Genomic DNA, 22139 nt, shown 5'->3' on the forward strand with positions numbered 1-22139 from the left:
AATGTACAATAGGCTCCTCCCCTGCTGGGGTGGTCACCTTCCTCCCACCCCCTCCACAGGGCCCAAGGCCTGGTCTCCTGCTGCCTCCACCACCAGCCTGTGGGAGAGGGTGCAGACACATACGTAGACTCTTGTGCAAAGTAGCTGGCTCCAGGGCCAGGTGAGAACAGGAACCGAGCCCCCACCCTCACATACAGCACCCCAACACACACAGCCTTGGGCTGCCCCCAGGTCTTCGAGGTCCCAGGAGCAAGAGATGTTGAGGGGCTCACGAGGGGTCCCAGACGCTTGGGTCCTTTCAGACACAGCACCCGCTTAGCAGGCGAAGTCTTCAAAGAGGCCTCCAGGAGGTCCATGGGGGTGGTGGTGGTTGGGGAGCAGGCTGCTGGCCCCCCCGCCCTCAGCACGGCCTCGGCTTGGGCAGGGACTCTGCAAGGTGAATGGGAAACAGGATGGTGGAGCTCCTACAGTACCCCAAGCCTGGCTCTGCCAGCCTTCTGGGCTCCTGGAGGGCAGTACCCCCAGGCTTGTGATGTAGGAGGGCAGGGATACCAGTCTGGGGAGACAGTGGGCGGGGTGTGGGGGACAATCATAGCTGCCCACTCCTCCTCACCTGCTCCTTCAGCTCCTGTAGCCCCAGGGTGGAGATGCCCCCACTGGAGGCCCTCAGGGGGGTCTTGGGACGACGCCACACCCGCTTTAGCCGGTCCCAGGACACCTTGGGGTTCAGGGTGGGGGTGGCGAGGGGCTCAGGAGATTTGGTAGCTAAAGAAGGACCTTTCTAGACCTGCCTGAGAGGACGTGCAGTCCCAGCAGGCCCCCACCAGACTCCCGGTGTCCACTTCTGGGCACCTCAGAGCCTTCAGCCCTGATAAAGGGCCTGTCCTGCCCACCCCGCAGCTCCTGGCCCCCTCTGTGCTCCCCACCCCACCCCACCTGGCCCCCCAGCCCTGCCTCATAGATGTAGTCCAGGATCTCCAGCAACGTGAGGATGCTGGCCCCAATGAAGAGGCCCATCTGTCCCCCGAGGTCACCTGGGAGGAGAGAGCTGGGTCAGAGGGAGGAGGCTCACGTGCAAACACACACACACGCACATGCATACAGGCGCCCTGCTGACCCCCCACCCCCACCCCCCTGCAGGGGAGTGGAGCGGGGCGGGGCTCACCCAGCAGAGCTGAGAGCCCATAGGCTGCTCGCTGCTCCATGGCCTCAGAGGTCAGGGCCTCGAAAAAGATGTCCAGGACCAGGAAGTTCTCTCTGTGGAGACCGGAAACAGGGGGTCTAGGAGACCACTCTTCCTTAGGAGGTGGCCGGTGGACATCTCAAGTCCACAGATTCTGAGGCCACCCCCTGCATCAGGAAGCTGGGGACCACCCCCTCAGGCTCTGAGAGAGAGGTTAGGAGGCTGGAGTACCAGATGCACGTGCCCAACAGACTAGGAGACAAAGCGGAGCCTGATAACACAGTCAAACTCCTAGGTCAGAAGGATTAAGTTTGCGTCCTGCGAAGCGTCAGCAGCTCCCTAGTGCCCAACAATCCACTCCAAGCTCCTCTTCCGGATGTTCCAGGCTGCCGGTGATCAGCTCTCTGCCCTCTCTGCTGCCCTCCACTCAGACTGGTCCCCGCTGCTCTCTGGGCCAGAACCACCCCTTCTTCCTTCTCTCAGATCCAAACCAGGGTCCTGAGCTCCTGCTCCCACCCCGCCCCCGCCCCTGCTGGACTCTGAAACTGAGTTCTGTGCCCTGAGACCTGAGCTCACCCACACAGGCTTCCTGGATGTCAGATCAGAATCATGTCATACGAAGGTGCTCAACAAGTGTGGATCAGCAGCGAGGGACCAGACGCAGGGCTCTGCTCAGGGCATCCCTGCACAGAACCCCCATCCCACCTGGCTCCCCTCCCTGAGCACCATGCCCCTTGTCGACGTGTACTCAAGGGCGCCCAAGTTGCTGAATGAATGCAACAGTGTGACAGCAGCAGGGTGTGTGAAGGAAAGGCACCCCTGAAGTGGAGACTCCAAGGCGGGGTTAGACCCAAGGGCGCTTGGACACAGAGGACTTGTCCTGAACAAAGGTATAGCCCGGTTCAGTCTCCACTGAGCACGTGCACCCAGGCACACACGTGCGCCCCACATACCTTATGTAGGTCTCATTGCGATTGTACTTCCTTGCCAGGTATCGGGCTGAGCCCCTGTTGGGGATCCTGACCATGGAGATTTCTTTCCCGTAGCGCGTCAGGTTGCAGGGGGTGGGGCAGAAGCACGGGCCCTCAGGGCCCCCTCCCAGGGAGTCTACAACACAGAGGCACCAGCTGCAGGGGGAGTAGGGGCGGGGCGCAGGAAGGAGGCCTAGGGGCTGCTCTGAGCCAGGCAGGGCTGCACTGAGGGCCTCTCCTGGACAGTCCTGGTACTGCCAGGGGGTCTGGGGACTTTCCTGAACCAACTTCGGACTACAGACAGCAGGTAAGCAGTGGTTCTCACGCTGTGGGTCCTGACCCCACTGGGGGTCGAACAACCCTTTTGCAGGGATCGCCCGATTCATTGCAATAGCAAAAATGACAGTTAAGTAGCCACGAAAATAATTGTATAGTTGGGGGTCACCACCACATGAGGAACTGTCTGAAAGGGCCGCTGCGTTAGGAAGGGTGAGAACCGCTGAGGTATAGGAAGATCCCCTTGCAAGCTCCCATGGCTGATTGCTCAGTGTTGGCAGCCCCTTGGGGCAGAGAGGTCCTGTGGCTTGGAGAGATGACAGAGCCCACCCACCAGAGCCACCACAGGAGGCCTCAGATGCAGGAGTCCTGGCTGGGTGAATAGAATGGGTGGCTGAGTGGATGGATGGGTGAGAAGATGTGTGTGTGCATGGTTGAGTGAGTGTATGGTGGGTGATTGGATGGGAGGGTGGATGAGTGGGTGATGAATGAGTGGGTGGATGGATGGGTGGTGCATGAATAAGTGTATGTGTGTATAGGTGGGTGGGTAGGTTTATGGTGAGTGAGTGGAAGGGAGGGTGGGTTATAGATGAGTGGGTGTATGTGTGGGTGAGTATATAGATGGGTGGTGGTTGAGTGGGTGGATGTGTGGGTGGGTGAGTCCATGGGAAAGTGGATAGGTGGGTGGATGGGTAGGTGGGTGAATGGATAGAAGAGTGGGTGGGTGTGTATGGTGGGTGGGTGTGTGGATGAGTGGGTGATGGATGGGTAGGTGGTGGTGGGTAAGTGGTAGGTAGATGGGTGGCAGGTCAGGAGTGGTCAGTGCACAGAGGGGTTCACCTTACCCATCTGGGGCGAACACTGTACTTTTCTTGAGACCATGAAAGAAGTAATTGTACTTCCCCAACAAGGGCAAGCTTATTTGCTGAATCCACACTAGAAGGCCAGACCTACACACGCAGGCATGAATGCTGCCCCTCAGCCTCCACTTACCCAAGTGTCCACACCTGCAAAGGCCCAGGTCCTCAGACCCCCTAGGCCAGTGGTTCTCAACCTGTGGGTCACCACCCCTTTGGAGGTTGAACAACCCTTTCACAGGGGTCACCCGATTCATAACAGTAGCAAAATGACAGTGATGAAGTAGCCACGAAAAAAATTTTATGGTTGGGGGGGTCACCACCACATGGGGACCTGTCTGAAAGGGTAGCAGCATTGGGAAGGTTGAGAACCACTGCCCTAGGCTATGGGAAAAGAAAAGCCCTAGGGGCCTGGAAGAGGTGGGCAAAGGTGGGCAGGGAGGAATAGAGGGAGGTGGGGAGGGTGGGAGCAGTCAGCACGGACCCAGCGTGTGGTCAGCACACTCGATGTAGATATTGGGCGGGCAGATGGTCTCATTGCCTGGAAGGAGAGAAGACGATGCCTGGGGTCTCTTGGGTCCAGCCCCTCCCCAGCTACATGCCCACCCAGAGGTGGGCACAGACAGATGAACTTGCACACTCATTCACGTAAGCACAAAAACGTACACATGCATCTATCACGTAGCACACGCCCATTCCTACGCACACATTCTTAGCCTTAGGCACATGCTCACACACTTGTATACAGCACATGCACAACCACCTAAGTATACAGCACGTGTACAACATACCTATATGCATACACACGAAGAGATATGCGTGCGTACCCCATACACATGTTTACATGCGTAGATGGCATGCGTGTTTGGGCAGAGGCACGCCCATGTGGCTTGTACACAAGGCCAGCCGAGCATACGAGCGGTGCCCTCCCCGAGGTTGTGACCTGGGACCCGCTGTGGGGGACGCCCACCTGGCATGTGCACCATCCGGCAGTGGCAGCGCTGTAGCACCGCCTCCTTCTCACAGCGCAGGCGGCAGGCGGACACGCTGTAGGCCGAGTAGCCCAGCAGCTTCGGCTCCCAGAGCTCGCTCTCCGCCCGGCAGTTGCCCCAGGGCTGGGGCAGGTAGGTCAGCTGCAGGGTCAGGGAAGGATGGGGTCACAGGGCCCTCTGCCTCCCACAGCCCCAGCAGGGGCTTCAGCAGGGGCTTCTGCAGGGGGGCTCTGGTGGTCCCCGCCCAGAGCCGCGTGCAGGCTGCCTACCCGCTGCTCCTGGCAGGACACGAAGGTCTGGAAACCGGGGGACACGCCAAAGCCCAGCTGGTGGATGTAGGGCGGCTCCTCCTGGCTGTGGATCTGTACCCGGATGCCAGCCTCGAACGAAGTTTCATCTGCACAGGGGAGATGCGGACCCCCATGGAATGCCCTCCAGGTCAGCTGAGCCCAGCTCAGCCCGTTCCCTCGCCCACCCGCCCGCCTACTTGTCTCTCTCCAGATAGGCAGGTACTCCTCCTGCTGAATGTCCAGCATAATCTCCAGGCCACTGCCCATGCCCCCCGCCCGGCTGGGCAGTGGGCGCTGCAGGTCTGCATTAAAGGTGTAGCACTTCCCATAGCGAGTGTAGACCTAGGGGAAGAGGGAGAGGAGGAGAGGTGGAGGGAGCAGCTAAGGATGCCCCTGGGCTCCCTGTGCCCCTGTGGGCTCCCAAAAGCCTCCCCCGGATTCACTTGGACATTCCCCAGCCTCTTATCCACAAGAAGTAACATTCTCGTGTGTGTGTGTGTGTGTGTGTGTGTGAGCACACACGTGTGCACACCATGAGCCAATGCTTGACTCACAGTGGCCCTATAGACTGAAGTCAAACTTCTCCCACAGGGCTCCCAAGACCCACTTTACCGGAAATGGCCACCGCCTTCTCCCATAGAGCGGCTGATGGATTTGAACTGCTGCCCTCTCAGTGCACAGTCAAGCACTTAACCATGCATGACCAGGCCTTCTTCATCCTCCTTTGGAAGAAGCTCCAACTTTTATCAATAACAGAACTCTTGATACCACCACCCCCCAATCCTGTCCCTCACCAATATCTTCCTTCTGAGTAAAGGGCCCACCATCTACTCAGTTTCATGAGCCAAAACCCCTGGAATTCCCTCTCCCTGTGCCCACACCCCAAACAGCAGCAATCTGTGTAAATTCTGCTCCTGACATATGTCTAAGCTCCATCCCTGCACTCTCTCTCCAGAGGCTTTATCATCTCCAGCCTGGACCTGACTGCTGGCCTCCCTCCCCCATCCTGGTCCCTCCCTCACAGCCAATTCTCCTTTTAAACTGTTCCCACCACCGCCAGGTACTGTGAGTGAGCCCTGATGACCACGTGTGTCCGACTACAGCTGTGCCCCGCAGCATTTCCAAGGTTTCCACCTTTCGGCAGCAGATCACCAAGCCTGTCTCCCGAGGGGCTGCTGGGATGACTTGAATCTTTAACCTTTCTGTTCGCCGCTGGCCTGTTTTCACCCCCCAGGGACTTTCCTGAAAGCCCAGCACTCACTCCCATCATTCCCTTGCTTACCCCCTGACAACAGCTTCTGCTTTCCCTCAGAACAAAGGCCTAGAAGTCTCCATGTGAAGTGACCGTGTCCTTCTTGTCCTGCTTCATTCACAGAGAGCTGGGGACACCTCACCTGGTCCCATGTCAGTCCAACCGAAGCATCCTCCTGCCATCGAGTCAATTCCGACTCACAGTCACTCCATAGGACAGAGCAGAACTGCTCCTGTGGGTTTCTGAGACTAACTCTTTACGGGAGCAGAGAGCCTCATCCGTCCCCCATGCAGCGCCTGGTGGGTTTGAACCATCGACCTTGTGGCTAGCAGCTCAACATTTAGCTCACTGCACCAAGTCCTTTCTTAAAGGGGTCCTTTCTTAAAGGGGCCCTTTCATAAGGAATCCCTCGCTGGCGTAAACAGTGAACATGCCGGGCTGCTCAAGGGGAGGCCTGGGGCTTGAGTCCACCTAGAGCAGTGGTTCTCAACCCTCCTTTCATGCAGCTCCTCATGGCGTGCTCACTCCCCAACCATAACATTATTTTCGTTGCTAATTCATAACTGTCATTTTACTGCTGTTAATGAAGCGCGTGACCCATGTGAAAGGATCATTTGGTTGTAACCCAAAGGGGTTACAACCCACAGGTTGGAGAGCTGCTGACCTAGAGGCACCAATGGAAGCCTGGCGGACTACTTCTCTAAAACCAGCTATTGAAAATCCTGTAGGAACAACTAGGACACAATGAATCAGAATGTTGATACATTGTGTTTGTTGGTATGTCGGGAGGGTGGAGGATATCTAAAGTCACTGAAAGACTTGTGTAGAAATTGTTAAATGGGGATCTAATTTGCTGGGTAGACATTTACAGAAAACTCAGTTAAAAATATATATGTAAAACTAATCTAGCACCAAATATATGTATATATATGTAAAATGAATCTAGCACCAAATGTATACATACATATATTTGGTGCTAGATTCATGTTACCCAGTTACTAATTCTGATGTAATGGTCACTAAGCACAGGAAGTGGGGGGAGTCGTTTTGAAAAGAAAGAGAAGAAGAAAGACGAAAGACCTATGGGGTGGCCCTGAGTCAGAATTGTTTTTAAGACCCTGCTGTAAGGATACATGAACCTCCTGGCTGCCTTTTCCTTTTGCGGAGAGTTCTCTCCGATGGACACCAGATGGCGCCGGCGCACAAGAGATGGAGCGGAGGCTTCTAGCCGGAAAGCCGCGCAGCAGTTTTGGTGGGAGAAGGTTGAGGATGGGAACAAGGCTAGTTCCTAGGCTCCCTGCAGAGAGATGGCTCCCCCCTACCCACCCCCGGGTCAAACCCATTGGAGGCAGCACCTTCCCTGGGGCCTGGGGGCCGCGCACTCAATCACTCTCCCTCCCTCCTCCTCGGGAACATTTTCACCCTGGAAAAGGCTGGAGGTGGGGGGTGGGGTGATGGATGGGGCAGTGTGGATGGGGAAAGACTCCCAGCCAACGCCTGGGTGCACAGGGAGAGGGATGAGCTGAGGACAATGGTGGTGAGAGTTCTGTTGTAGGGCAGGCTCAGGTCCCCCATCCCCTGCTGCGTTACAGCCCCCACCCATCTGTATAGGTTTTCCATCACCTGAGCCCCTACTCAGCCTCCTGAGACAAAAGCACATGCAGAAACAACCCTCGGTGTTCACAGAAGGTGGCTTTGCCACCGGCTACTCCATGTCATCCACCCAATGACTCCTTTGGTGGGCATCCCAGTTCTTACGCATGTAGAGCTGTGACGTGACTGGCCCAGGGTTATACAACAATGGGGGCATTGGATGCTCAAGTCCTTCTCACGCCCCTGCGGACATCCCAGCCCCTTCCCTTCTCCTTTCACCACCTCCACCTTCGCTGCCTCTTGCCTGCCTATCCTCTCCAGTCTCTGGTGCTGCCTGGCTTGCCCTGCCTCAGCCACCCACCCCCTTCCAGCCCATCATGACCACCTTAATGGCAGCTGCACTTGCAGGCCAGAGAGGCTGGTCTGAGTGAGGCAGGAGTGGGCAGTGAGATGCCCTAGGCTACAAACTCAACTGCTCTACCGGCCACAGTTCTCAGCTCTGCATTCCCCAGAGGCGGATATGTACACAGGGGGGCTGGCCTGCTGAGGGCTGCAAGGGCAGCGCTGCTCCCCCCTGAATGTGCCTATGTGTCTGAATAACACACAGATTTGGATTCAGTGTTTTTGGGGGGGCTTTGATACTCTGGGCCCTGCTTTGAGTAGCAAGACTCCCAGATGAAAGAGCTGGAGCCCAGGGAGCGAGTCTGGTTCTTGGTCTGGGCTCATAAGACCTGTTCCTAGGAGAGAAGGAGAACCTGGGGTGGGCTGGGGTGCAGCTCTTGGAGCCCTACTGCTGTGGAAAGGTGGGTGGAGGGGATTAGTACATAAACATTCACACACACCTCAATCTCAAAGCATTCCCCCTCCTCCTATTCCAGACCAAGAAGATGCTGGAATCCGCTCTTGCTGATGCAGCCCATTTTCAGCATGCTCTCCAGCTGAGAGGAGAAATAAGGCCTGGGCTGCACTGGGCCCCTGGTCTGTGAACTGCTCGAATCCCTTCAGCATTCTGCACCACCTCGAGTCCCTAACCGCAGGGTCTGGGCTAGCCACAGCTTGGCCTTATCCCCGCAGCCCCCACTGAACCAGGACCTCCCCGGGGCCTCTCAGAGCAATGTGCAGAGGGAGAGGCGGGGATCTGGCCACAGAGTGAATGCTATCAAGCCTCTCCCACTTGGTACCAGGTGCTTCTGAGCAACTTTCAATCGTGAGCTTCCCAAGGCGCGCACATTTGCCATGCGCGGTTCCTAGAGCTGCCCCCATTCCATGAGGAGGTGATGCAATAAGCACAGAGAGGGGAAGGGACTCTCGGGATGACACACAGCAGTTAGGGACTGGCCAAGACTCAAACGACTGACCCTGATGCCGAAGCTCATTGAGCATGAGTCGGTGCTCATACAAGTTGGTGGAGGAGCAAGTAAATGCAAGGATAAGGATAAAAGTGGCCTCTAAGTTTTCTGTCATTCTCTTTTATATACTTAGTAAAGTTTCTGAAGGAAGAAAACAACTCAGCGGGTCAGGAGAAAATGACTCTGGCAGACTGCCAGCCCTTTCCTTGGGTAGGACTGGGACCCCCTCGCACCTCCTACCTCCACCACACCAAACCACACATGCCAGAGTGTAGAGCCCAGGGAGACTGCTTGCTTGGGCAGGGGGTGGAGTGGGGGTACTGATCGCTGGCACCCTGTCCTAGGGGTGATTTGTGAGAATGGAGCAGGTGGAAGCAGGGATGCTGGGTCTGAGGGACGCCCAGCAGGAAGTGGACAGGCCAGCCTGTTGCAGCCAGACCACCTGCACAGTCCAGATCAGACCCCACTGCTGGGCAGAGCACAGCGTTGCCCTGGAGACGGTCCCCAGGCCAGGCGTGGTATAGCCAGCTCCTAAGTGACAGGGCCCTGGTGGCAGCACAGCCCACAGTCTCTTCCATGGAGACGGCACGCCACTCAGTCACAAGGTCCCACCGCTGTCCGCTGCACCTTCCCCACAGACTGGGCCAGAGTCTAAGGCTGGGCCCCCAAGAGCAGCAGGTCCTGGGCCCAGGAGTGCTGAGGGGCGGGGGGCCAGCTCCAGATCACCCGCCAGAGCCCCTCAGCCTGTGAACCTTGCCTCAGCCCCCACCTCCTCACTCCTCTTGGTCTGAAGCCCCTGGCCTTGTGCCTTCACCCCAAGGCCTACCCTCCTGGCCTTAGTGTAAGTGGGTGGCCTCCCAGAGCCCTCTGGGCCCAGGATGAAGGCTTCTAGACAGAACTGTGGGGACATGACCGCTGGCCCAAGGTCCCTCCACTGCCTTCCTCCAGCCAGCCTGTCCTTCTGCCGGATTCTACAGTGGCCTGTCCCTTGTGACATCCCCCCCCCCCCCCCCGGCCTGGCTGCACCAGCCTCTACTGCCTGCTCCCCACCTCTCTGACATGCCTCTCTATTGGAACCCCTGACATCTGATAGCCTGTCCGGTCTGGGCTTCCCATCCCCCTTGATCTCTGTCTTTCTCCACCATTGGCCTGGTGGCTCCAGCTTCTTGATCTCTTCTAGTCCGCTGTTCAGTCTATCCTTCCATCCCTGTCCTCCAGAATCAAGGCCCTTCCCAGGGGCCCTCCTGCTCCTCCAGGGTGCCAGGGATGGGAGAGCCAGGGCCAGAGCACTCCTGCTGCCAGTCGTGGGCTTTGCTCATCCCCTGGGCTCCATCTATTCACAGTTCCCATCTCCCGGATGCCTTCCTTACATTCTCTGCACCCCACCCTGCCCCCCTCACTGCCAATTCCCATCTTCCCTGCAATCCTGGTGCGGGGTTAACAGGCAATTAGCAGGGCCAGGGCTCAACACTGGGGGGAAGGGCCCCAGGCCGCTGGGAGATAAGCAGCCGTCAGGAGCAGCCGAGGCTGGGCTAATCCCGGCGCTAATCTTCGGCCTGGGTTTTATCTCTGCCGCCTTCTGAGCACCCTGCTTCTGCCAAGGCCTTGACTCCCTCCCACCCCACTTCTCCACAGCAACCCCATCCCCCAAACGCAACAGCCAGTGCCCTGCAGCTCCTGTAAGGCCCCTGAGATGAACCCTAGATCCCTGCAGGCCTTGGAGCCCAGGGTGGGCCAGTAGAAAGTGGGGGGGGGGGCATGCTGGAGTGGGCTCAGCAGCTTTGCCTGCCCCTTCCAAAGGCCCCTCCTGAGGAGTCTTCCCTGGCAGAGCTCAGGACCCCCTCAGCCTGCCTCCCACTGTGCCAGGGCAAAAGGAAAGCCCACAGTTGACAAGGCACATATTCACAACCACATAAAGAATGGGGACAACTTCAGAAATCTAATGCAGCAGTCTGCCTTCCACCCTAACATTTCCCACTAACTTCTGTCCCTCCTCCGGGGAATCAATAGACCTGCCCCAACTCTAGTGTCCTATGAGACCTGTAGGCCAAGTCATTTGCTAACTCCTCTGGCCCTCAGGGACAGTCCTGAAGGCACAGTGGGTTAAGTATCGGGTTGCTACCCACAAGGTCAGCAGTTCAAACTTACCAGTCAGTCTGCAAGAGAGAGACGAGGCTTTCTGCTCCTGTAAAGATTTAGAGTCTTTTTATTTTTTAAGACTTAGTCTTGGAGAGCCCACGGGGCAGTTATGTGTTGTTTCTTCACCTGTCAAACAGGGACAGAAATCCCTGCTGGGCTTATTTTACTAAGTGATTGTCATAAGCCCGTGAACAGGTGTTGGGACCAGCGCTAGAACCAAGCCGGGCAAAGACTGACCATTGGATGTGGTGATGGAAACCCACATGTCCAATCTCCACACCCAAACCACTGCAGATGGGTTGATCCCCGAGAGAGACCCTACAGGACAGAGTAGAACTGCTCCAGACGGCTTCTGAGACTGCATCTCTCTGTAGGGGGGCAGACAGCCTCCTTTCTCCATTCTCCAGAGGAGAAACAAAAGAACACATATTTTGGAGCCTGATGAAACAGGTGTTAATTGCTGATCCAGCCACTAGCTAGCCTTGAATATATGATCTCTTTGCCCGGGTGGCGCTATCTGGTAAGTGGTGGACTGCTACCAGGGAGGTCGTCGGTTCAAACTCACCAGCTGCTCAGAGGAAGAAAGATGCTCCCATACAGATTTATACAGCCTGCTCAGAAAGCACGAGGAGGGGCCCTGTGAGTCAGAATTGACTCCTCGGCAGTGGGTTTGGCTGGCTGGGGCTTTGCACGCGCATGAAACAGGAATGGCAGTCCCTTGCTCTGAGGAGGAAAAGCTGGGAGGGCTATATAGAGCCGTGGTCAATAGAGGTCAGTCCATCGTCCTGTGGATCTTGGATCAACCACTGGGCCCACCCCCACCCTGACCACCTTAGTAAAAGCACCCTCTAGTGCTTGCTAGAGGACAAGGCTTGCCTGTCCCCTTGGAAGGTACACAGCCGCTGTAGGCCTGCAGCCTGAGCTGCTTCATGCCCTAGCCCTGTCCCTTCCTCTGGGTGCAATTCGACCTGTAGAGCCTCTACTTTGCATCTGGAAAAGGGGACTAGCGATCGTGGGACTGAACGGAGTGCCATGGCTGAGTGTACCACTGCTAACTCAAAGGTCAGCCCCTTGGAATCTATAGGCTGCTCCACCGGAGAAAAGACCAGGCAATCGGATTTGTGGGAAGATTCCAAACCCAAACCTAACCCGAGACCCTGGAAGCTCTGAGGGCTGTCCTACTCTGTCATATAAAGTTATCAGACTAGACCGCAATCAACAATCATTTAGTGTCTGCAAAGCACAGCCTTAGCACCATACAGAAATGAACTCCCGAGTCCTCACAAAAGCCCCAAACCAAAGGCGCTGGAGTCTGCGTGAGATAGGGACCAGGTCCCAAACCCAAACCCAACACACTACCACTAAGCCCATGCCGATTCAGGCTGAGCCTGTACACCAGAACACAACTGCCCTGTGGATTTCCAAGGCTGTAAACCTTTCCGGGAGCAGACAGCTTCATCTTTCTTGCAAGGAGTGGCTGATGGATTCAAACTGCTGACCTTGTGATTAGAAACAAACTCATTGAGCATTCCACCACCAGGCCTCCCTGCATGGGGCACAGGAGGAGGTGCTCAATGACGGGCATCCCAGCCCACGCCCGGGAGCCTGCCTGAGAGCTGGGCACGTGTCAGAGAACATCCAGGACATGGCCTCTGCCCCTGCCCTGAGGGCGGGCGCTGCCTGCCTGCCAAGGCATTCATTCACTCGAAAGTGCTTTCTGAGCACCTCCACCATGTGCCAGGCTCGTTCTGAACGCTGGGCACAGGGCCGGGAACCAAGCACACAACACTAACAAAGAGATGGCGCCTTACCAGCGGCGATCTGGGCAAGATAAAGGGAGCCAGCAAGAACTGCCCCCACCCCCACGGAAGACCTGCCAGTAAGGGTGCAGGCTGCCCCTCCTCCACCCCTACCTGGTTAAGCCGGCCCGCCTAGCCCCTACCCAACCTGCACCCACTACCTTTCTGGAAATGCCCACAGCGGGCAGAGGGGTCTAGGGATGTTGCTAAGAGGAAATGGTGGCTGGTGGCGGTGTCTGTTCAAATGTAAATGTGTGAGTTGGTGGCGGGTAAGGAGTTGGGGGGGGGGAGGCGGGAAGAGGCAGGAGGTGGTCCAGGCCCGGGCCTCGGTAGAGGCGGAGCCCAGAGGGCTAGGACGTGTCCCGGAGTCGGTGGTCCCGGCCTGCGAAACGGCGCACTCCACAGGACATCAGGTAAACGGGCCAAACCTGTCCTAAGGTCCGCCGCCGCTGAGGCCTCAGTCCCTAGAAGCCCCTTTTGCAGGCGGGCCTGTTTCGAAGTGCTCCAAGGCCCTTCGCTGCCATTCCCGCCCCTCGACGCCAAGTTCTTGGTGGGAGTTTGGCTCCCCGTGTGTGTGTGTGGGGTGGGGGGTGTAGTGCCCCCTCACGGCCCGGCGGGGATCCGTGTGTGTGCGTGGGGTGGGGGCGGCCTGCAGTGGCCGTGGCCGTGAGGCAGCCCGGGCCCCGACGCGCCCCCCGCCCCCCCGCCGCGCTCCCCGCCCGCCGCTAGCTCGCTCCCGCGGGGCAGGCATCCGTCAAGGCGCCCCGCGCCCTCCCTGCGGCTCCGCGGGCGCCGCGCCCTCCTCCCAGGGCTCGCCTCATTTGCATTCCCTCGGCTCCCGGCTCCTCGGCAAAGTGACCTCCGCACACAGCCGCGCCAGAGGCTTCCACCGCGGAGGGGGACTCCGCCGCCCGCCCGCCGGCCGCGGCTGGGGAGGGGCGCGCGAGCAGAGCCCAGGCGCCGGGCGGGGGACCCCAGGGGGTTGGGGTGGCCCGCGGACTTGGGGGTGGGGTGTAGGGCCTGGGTGCGGAGGAGCGCTGAGGGCTTCGGAGTGGGACTTGAACTCGCGCCCTCAGCTCCGCGAGCAGGCAGGAGTGACGTGTGGAGGTCGGCAACAGGCCCGGGCAGCCGCGGCCCGCCAACGGAGCATCTACTTGGATCCCGCACCCCACTGCCTTCCCCCGCGCCCCCATCAAAGAGGAGGCCCGTATGGGGCAGTCGCCCTGGGGTCCCCAGAGCACCCCTAGAGGCCCGTCCAGCCCCCCTCCCCCCTCCGTGCCCGCTCCCCTGGCCCGCCCAGCGCCACCCCTCCCCCCGCCTGGTATTTACACCTTTCACACATTTGTAAGCTATTATCCTGTCCACGCTTAGTCACCGCTGAGCCAAGCGCCACGGATTTAGCTCCTTTAATCTTTCCTCCTAAATCAATCCTCCATTTCCCCTTAATCATCCCGTGGCTCCTCTCTGAACTCTCGCTGCCGCCTGGGCTGCTGCAGCCTCTGCCCGGCTCTCCGGAACTGCCCCATTTCAACCCAAAATGGGTATCCCAAGGGCATGCAGGAGATGGGGAGGTGGCGTTCAAGTGCTTCCAGAGCCCTCACCCACAACCTGGGAGCCCAGGGATAGACGGACAGAACCCCATTTCTTGAACCCCCCTATCCCCAACTCTCCACCCTCCCATCCCTACCCTGGCAGCCTGTCTTCTCCTGCGGCAGGGCCGGCCCCTTCCTTCCTGGCTGGTCCTGCTGGCTCTGAGTGCCCAAGCCTCTACCACATTTGCCCCAAACACAGGCAGGTGGGTCGCCTCAGCCCTACAGTCCAGCAGTTTAAAGGAGGTCGGATTGCAAGGGAGGCTGATCAGGCAGGGGCTGTGACCAGTCACACTGCCGGCCTAGGCTGCCCTCTCACCCCTCCACCAGGCCTGCTCTCCTGGCCAGGGCCACCTGCAAGTTCCCCCCACTTCCTGCCCCAATAGGACCTCTGCTGATTCCGGCCTCAGTCCGCCCGGCAGCCCCTTCCCAGGGAACACGAGGGCAGGGCGAATCTAGGAAGGAGCCCCTGGTAGGCGAGGGGGGGCGCGGGCATGGGGCCATTTCTTCAAGTCCTAATCAGCATCTTCCGGCCTCGCTTCCAGAAGCTGAGCTGATAATGAGCCCAGCTCGGGGCTGATTCCTGATTAATGAAGAGGCCACAGGCCTGCTGAGTGGCCCGGGTGGGGTACGCCCTCCCCACTGCCCTTGAGGCTGGCCCTCTGAGATGCTGATGGGCCCTGCCTTCCCTCCAGGCCAGGCCACGCCCATCAAGCCCCTCCATAGGCTCCAACCACCCAGTCAGATAGCCCACCTGGGAGGGCCCCCTTCTGGAGGGCGGGGCAGCAGCCATCAGTGGGGCAGCGGTCTGTAATCTGGCCTCTTGGTTGCAGGCAGGCCTCAGGATTTGGGGCTATGTGTTTGGTTTTTAAAGATTGCTAAAGCGTGGGGCTGTTCCTGCCCAGACAAAGGCCTGCCAGCCTTGGGTATCACCTCAGCACAGGGCAACGGAGCTGGTGCTGGCATCGGCTGCCCCTTCGGGAATTGGTGACCGCCAGCTCACCTCAGCCCCCACACCCTTCCTTCCTGTGTCCTCGCTGACCTCACCTGCCTGACTCCTGGGGGCAGAACTGGACATTAAACCATCTCCAGGTTTCTGTCTCCGGAGAAGGTGGGAACTGTGGGGACCAGAAAACTGAACTGGGGTTGGTGGGGGGGGAAGAGGCCTCTACCACTCTCGATGGGAACCTTCCATCCCAGAGCCCAAGGGCTGAGGGGCAGCGCCCAGGGCCCCTGACCCAGTGGCAAAGGTATGGAGTTGGGGTGGACCCTGAGCAGGTGGGGAGCAATCCTGGCCATAGGCCACCTGGGAAGAGAGGGAGGCCAAGGGAAAGTAAGATGGAAGGAAGGGGACTCTGGAGTAGCCCTGGACTAGGGGTTGGGGGCAGAGAGTGACAGCAGGCAGGGGGTAGAGGTAGGGCATTACTCTCCTCCTCCCAGGGTTGGGTGGGGCTGGGTGAGAAGGGAGGGGGACTGCCCGGCTGGAAGAGGCCTTGTCTAATTGTGCCTGATTAGTAGAGAGGGAGAGAACAGGACGAGTGATTAATAGGCCCGGCAGTCACCGGCGGGTGGGGAAGCAGGGGCGGGCAAGAGAGGGAAGCCTGAGAGCCCAGACAGGACAAGGCCAGGAGGCACAAGGCGGCCACAGGTTCGGGTTCCCTGCCCCACCGAGGACCGCTGGGGGGGCCCCACCGAGAGGGACTGGGTCCTGCCTTCCTTTTCTAGGAAGTGGGATGGAGTGGAGAAGACCAAGGCCCCAGCTTGTATTTGTCAAGCACACGGCTTTTCCAGACACCTCGGCCCCCTTCCGCAGAGACAAGGCCCCCACTACCCCCAGCCGAACCAGGAGCGCAGCCTGAGGAGAATCAATCAGCTGATGCCCTTTGGTCCCAGCTGTCATTCCTAGCCGGGCCCCATCCTGGCAGCATGACCCTCACACCAGGAGCCAATCTGGAGCCACGTGTTGCTATTCTCAAAAAGCGCTCAGCCTCTCAGGCACACAACCCACATTTCAAGTGCCCCCCTATCCAGGGGGCACTACCACACGGGCGGCTCATTTCCATCAGCACAGAACCTTCTATTGGACAGGACTGGGCCCGGGAGGGCATGCACACGCCTGCACATCTGCACACACGTGTGATCACCTGGGAAGCTTGGGTACCATAGGAGTGCCAGGGTGGGTAGAGGAAGTGAGTCTGGAGATTAGCGGATGGAGAGCGGGTGTTGCCAGGGCATGGCACGGGGTGGAGAGCAGGGGGTGTGGAAAACAACCTGGCCTCCAGCAGCAGGCTTGGGGCAGCTGAGCTCCCAGCACATGCTGGGGGCCGGGCTACGTGCTGAGCCCTGACAGGAATCCACTTTTTAACACTCAGGACCACTGGGATGGGTTTGGTTTCAGGGTTCGGTGGTGGAATTCAACTCGCCTATGTGGGAGACCTCCAGTTTGATTCCTAGTCCCTGTGCATCTCAAGAGTGACCACCACCCATCTGTCAGGGATGGGGTAGGGTGGGGCCTTGTGTGTTCCTGAGATACCCAAGAAGTGTCCGTGTAGCTTCTAGACAGACTAAAAGGGACTTGGAAGAAAGGCCTGGCGACCGAGCTAGTTCAGCTCTCTCAACTCGGCCAACCAACACCTGACCCTGTTTGGATTCCAGAGGGAAGGGGGAGGGAGACAGGGAAGGCAACAGAAAACACACACATGACGTGTGTTTTCACATGATTCAGGGAGCACCCCAACAGCAGCCAATGCCGACACACATCCTGGATGTTTCATGGGTGCAGAGACCGCTATTCGTGGGAGCCTTGTCACTGACAAGCCACACAGTGGGTCAGGTCGAGCCAAGGTTCGGATCCCAAAGCCTGGCTCACTCCAGAGCCCACATGCGGGCAAGGATCCCCCCTGAGAGGAGGGGCTGGACTCTAGGGCAACCCTGAAGTTTTGCAGCTAAAGACAGGAACCTGGGAGCAAGCCTAGAGGCAGGAGAGACTAGATGGGGCTTGGTGTATCGTCGTGGGGTGGGGCAGACAGAGGTGGGCTATGGGCTGGGGAAACCAGGACGGGGTTGTTGGTGGGAGTAAGCCAGTGTGGGGCTCGGTGACGAGGAGGGCCGAGGGAGGACTGGGTGGAGGAGAACCTCCCCACCACCCTGTGAGGGTGTGTTCTTCCTCCTTTCCAAACCCGCTGCCGCCCAGCCTCTCGCCTTCTCAGCCCTCTTCAGCCCCGAGGGGGGGGGGGGTGCTCTCTGTGAACCAAGCATTTACACGCCAGGCCCCCTGCTTGGCAATGAATCCTGACCCCTTATGACAGACATAGTGTGCAGGGCTGGTTAACTCTTTGCATGGTTGGTTAAGCCCCTGAGCCTCCTCATCCCCACTCCACCTGGAGATTGTAGGCGGCTTGAGGACAGGGACAGAGGGCCCGGGGCTCCTCATCCTCTGTCCTGTCCCACAGCACCTAGCAGGGAGTCTGGCACCCAGTGGGCCCTCCGGAGCCTCCGGGTGATGGTGGTTTGGCTGTCTGCTGGGGAGAAAGTGAGGGGATATAGGGAGTGTGGGGGTGAGCGCAATTGCAGTGGTGGAAGAAGCGGGAGTGGCAGCTTGGGGGACTGGGGGAGGGTGCCTTACCCGGAGTAAAAATAGGCTGGAAAATGTGACATTTATTAACTTGGATTCCAGAGGAAAGGTCACAGCAGAGTGGGGAGTGGGGAGGAGGAGACAGGGAAGGCAACAGAAAACACACATAGCAGCCCCTTACCCAAAGCTGTCACCACCACCATCACCGGCAGCCTGCCTCATCAGCCATGTGCTAGAAGATTCCCCACTAACAGGTTCAGGCGGGGACCCCACCACCACCACTGAGACTCTGCTTCTCCCCCTCCTCCACCCCCGACAGTCCCCATGGAGTCTATCCTGATTCAGGTCCTCGTCAGACCCCAGACCTTCATGTCCACACATCTTCTCCCTGACCCATCCCTGGCAGGCCATCTCCTCCTCCGCATCTGTGGGCCTGCGGCCTAGCCCATTGATTCCAATGGTGTGTGGGTGCCGCAGAAAGGCTGAGCTCTTGCAAGCCAGGTCTAGGGGAGCATGGTGCTCAGCAAAGGGCAGAGGGGCATGGGTGGAGGGTAAGGGGGCTTGGCCGGGCTGAGTAGAGAGCCAGATTCCCCAGAAGGAATGCCTGTCGCCCAGGTTGGCTTTACCCCTCCAACCCCTGTCCATTCTCCTGGACAGCCAGAACCCCACAAACTTCTACCCTCCAGCCACACCCAAGAGACAGGGGGATCCCAGACTCCCTGCATCCTGCAAGCACCCCAGCCTGCCCCAAGGCCAGACAGGACACCCCTGCCCACCTCACCCCTCTCCTCACTGCCTTCCTCCTTCTCTTCCCCCCTCCAAGTGAGATCACCCCACCCCTTTCCTGCCCACCCCCAGCGGGGCTGAGAGACACAAACCCTGCTCAGGGACACAAAGACCCCATTGATTTCTGCCCCCTCAGCACCTGCTGAGACCAGACGGCCCCCCCACCCCCAACCCGGAGGGGTGAGGGTGGAGGGTGGAGTCACGCAGGGGTCCCAGAAGCCACATTCCCACCCCCACCCCTCCAACCCTGGCTTTGGGGAACTCTTTTCCTCGACCAAGGGGCTAGGGTGCGTGCACGCAGCCAGGCAACAAGCCAAGCTTCCTGACTTCTCCCAGAAAATTCCTCCCCTTCCCATCTCTTCACCTCTCCTTTGGCAGGAGGCACCAGAGGGTCAGGCCTGGTGGGGACCAGGCAGCCAGCTGGAGCCTCTTTGTGGGAGGTCTTGAGGGAGTAAGGGAGTGAGAATAGGGGTCCAGGAAATGTGACATAAATCACCATCTCTGGACCACAGGCATGGGAGGCCGGGCCTGAGGGGACACCATTGTTGACCCCACCGGGCACCAGGGACAAGGATGCAAACATCCACCCAGCTGGGGGTCCACTGGGCCGGAAAGACGCCCTCCAGCCCATGAATAACAGCTGCCTGGTGACGGTGAGTGGACTGAGGGAGGCCTGATGGGTACACAGACAGCATACAAGATGCACACACCCACTCTCATGCCTTGGGGAGGGCGGTTGTGGAAGGTGTGTGTGGGGCAGAGGTTGCGCACTGTGTCCACACATGGGTGAGAGCTGGCACCGGCAGTCCGAGCTGTGGGGTGGGGGTGGGCAGGGCGGTGGCGGTCACTGTGCGACCCTACCCTTGGCAGTGAGGTCAGAACTAGGCTTGAGCAAGATGAGCAGCCTCCCTGCTGTGTGGGGCGTGGGTGTGCACGTGTGCATGTGAGTGTAGTGACAGGGACGACGAGTGTGTATGAGCAAAGCAGCGTGCAAGAAACCGTGCCCCAAGCAGGATGCTTGTGTGCATGTGTGTGTGCGTGCATGCTCTGGGCAGCAGCCACGGTGAGTTATGGACGTAAGAGTGAATGAGTGATTCTCAGTGTAAGATCTCCACGCGGGCAGGGAGCAGGCAGAGGGAGGGACTGAGCAGCCTGGAGCTGGAGGGACAGCATGAAAGAGGGATGTGTGTGGAGCCTGGGAAGGGGATGTGAGCCCCACAGAACCAGAAGAAGCCCTGGCAGTGTCCACCACGCTCTGCTCTAACCAGTCTGGCTAGTTCCCCAGCTGGATGCCCCAGATACCCCCTCCCCAACACTCTCTGCTCAGTGGGGAGATGGATCCCTGAGCCACAGAAGAGCAAGAGAGCAAGAGGAAGGTGGGGGTCCATTGGCCCTGTCTTGGGAGGGTGCATCTGCCTCTTTCCTGCAAGCTGACCCAGCTTCAGGGTTCCCGGGCCTTGGGCCCAGGGCCTGACCCTATAGGAGCATCAGGACAGAGGAAGAGGAGCAGCCGAATCGCCAGGGTAAGCCCCTCCAAGCTGCCCCTGCTCCAAGGCTGGGAAGCCCAAGAGAGACACCAGAGCTAGGGGAGACCCGAGACCAACCTCTGGTGGCGGCCAGAAGGGAAATCCTGTGGGAATGGCCCAACGCGCCCTCCCTGGCCACCCCGGGCCGAGCGGAGTAGCGGGCAGGACTCACCACCGAGAAGTTACTGGCAGAGCAGTGGCGCCCACTGAAGTTGCAGCTCTTGAGCATGTCAGCCAGCTGGTGGCCGGTGCGGTTGAGGATGTCCACCATGTCCGGCTCTGGGTAGCGCAGGCCGGCTGCACGGTGCCCATCCCGGTCTTTGGGGGGCAGCCCCGTCAGATTGGCCAGGTGGAAGATGTCAGCGTCGCTGAGCGCTGAGTGCCGGAAGCGGTTGATGTTGCAGAGGGTGACAGCTGGGAAGCCGGCCACAGGGGCTGGGGCTGCCGGGTCCATGGCCAGCAGGTGGGGGCGGCTGAGGTAGCCCCGGGTCAGGCTGGCCGCCTGGTACAGGAAGGCCGCCAGCGAGGTGAGGAGGGCCAGTGTCCACAGGGCTCTGCGCAGTCCATGGGGGCCCGGCCCGCAGGCCCGGCCCAGCCCATGCAGGGTGCTGGTGCTGGCGAAAGCGGCCAGGTCCCGGGGGGCCACAGCCCCCCGAGCAGCCCCCAGGAGGCTCTGCTCATCCCCCGCTTCCTTCTCCTTGGGTTTCCCATCCTCCTCAGCAAATTTGATTTTGCACACAATCTCGATCGGCATCTGTCCCCGGCTGCTGGGACTGGCCGGAGCCTCCCTGCCCTGTCCCTCTCTGGCCAGCAGCCCCGGTGCGGTGGTGGCGGCGGTGGTGGCGGCAGCAGCGGCTGCTCTTCTTAACTCAGGGCAAGCAGGATGAGGACGGGGACGGGCTGGGGGGCCCAGGTGGGGGACTCACTCCCACTCTCAGCCGCTCCGCAGCCGGGGCGCTGCCTCTGCCGCTGCTGCCTCTGCCGCTGCTTGTCTCTCTCCTCGATCGTCTCCTTGTGGCTTCCCTTATCAGCACCAGCACAGCTGTCAGCCCCTGCGTGTGTCCCTGCGAGCGCGCGGGGAGCGAGCACTGCTCCGCCACGCCGCGCAGCCCCAGCCGCTCAGCTCAGCATGTGCTCCGGAGCCCACCCCGCGCTTAATAATTCAGGACATGTCAACAGCGTTTCGCTGGCGGCCGGGTGGCAGGAGCCCGGGCCAGGAGCAGCCCCCAGCCCAGGACTGGGATCCCCCGTTGTCCCTGCTTGAGACCTCTTCAGGCTGCCTCCCAAACTCTTGCTACACCCTAGCCACTGGTGGGGGACCCCACTTGGCCCCACTCCCAGGCCACCCAGGGGAGACTGCTGCACCCAGTGTCCTCAGTTCCTCTTGGTCGTTTTCTGGATCCCACCCTGCGAGGGTCTCTCTGCGCCACCCAACCCCCCCACCTGGCTCCCCCAGACCCTGTCTCCAGCACCCAGCCACCACCTCACCCCATTAGCCCACTCCCAGCGGCTTCCAGGAGCTCCTCAAGAAAGCCACTTGTTTGAATGAGGCAGGGGAGACAAGGTGGACAAGGGGACACCTCATGGCACCACCTCAATTCTCGCCTGCCCTGTGGCACCCTTCACACTTCACCATGCCCTCACCCCCTTGGGGAGACTGGCCCCACCCCTGCTCTCCAACATCAATCAACCCTGATCTCAGTCACCCATGCACCAGAGACAAGAGGGTGACCTCCTGACTGACCCTCGATGTCCCCAAGTCCCTTGTTACTGCCAGGCTGGGGAGAGGGTGAGGAGCAGACCCAGGAGTAGGGGGTTGCATAGGGGGAGCCCCATGTGGGGAGAAGGATGTGTGGATTGGAGGGAGAGGAGTAACTCAGGTAGAGGCACTAGGTGGGAGTGGTGTACTGGGCTATCCCAGGAGGGGGCTATTGCTCTAAGGAACCAGATGTTGGGGTGCTGG

General features: G+C 59.4%; 1 protein-coding gene across 2 annotated transcripts; it reads right to left on the bottom strand.

Annotated features, from left to right (window-relative positions):
• Positions 1-249: 249 nt before the first annotated feature.
• Positions 250-20945, bottom strand: ASIC4 (acid sensing ion channel subunit family member 4). 2 transcript variants are annotated; one of them, XM_075529539.1, is made up of 10 exons: positions 20349-20930; positions 4767-4911; positions 4549-4676; positions 4258-4420; positions 3772-3828; positions 2137-2290; positions 1166-1257; positions 955-1034; positions 614-718; positions 250-429 (listed from the first exon to the last, which is right to left on the bottom strand). In XM_075529539.1, the coding sequence occupies exons 1-10, from the start codon at positions 20928-20930 to the stop codon at positions 316-318; spliced, it is 1620 nt and encodes a 539-aa protein (XP_075385654.1). In that variant the 3' UTR covers positions 250-315. The 2 variants fall into 2 exon arrangements, with proteins under 2 accessions (XP_075385654.1, XP_075385653.1); XM_075529538.1 differs by lacking the exon at positions 3772-3828 and having other exon boundaries at positions 20349-20945.
• Positions 20946-22139: the final 1194 nt, after the last annotated feature.

Source organism: Tenrec ecaudatus, chromosome 13 (assembly GCF_050624435.1).
Source record: "Tenrec ecaudatus isolate mTenEca1 chromosome 13, mTenEca1.hap1, whole genome shotgun sequence".
Lineage (NCBI taxonomy): Eukaryota > Metazoa > Chordata > Mammalia > Afrosoricida > Tenrecidae > Tenrec > Tenrec ecaudatus.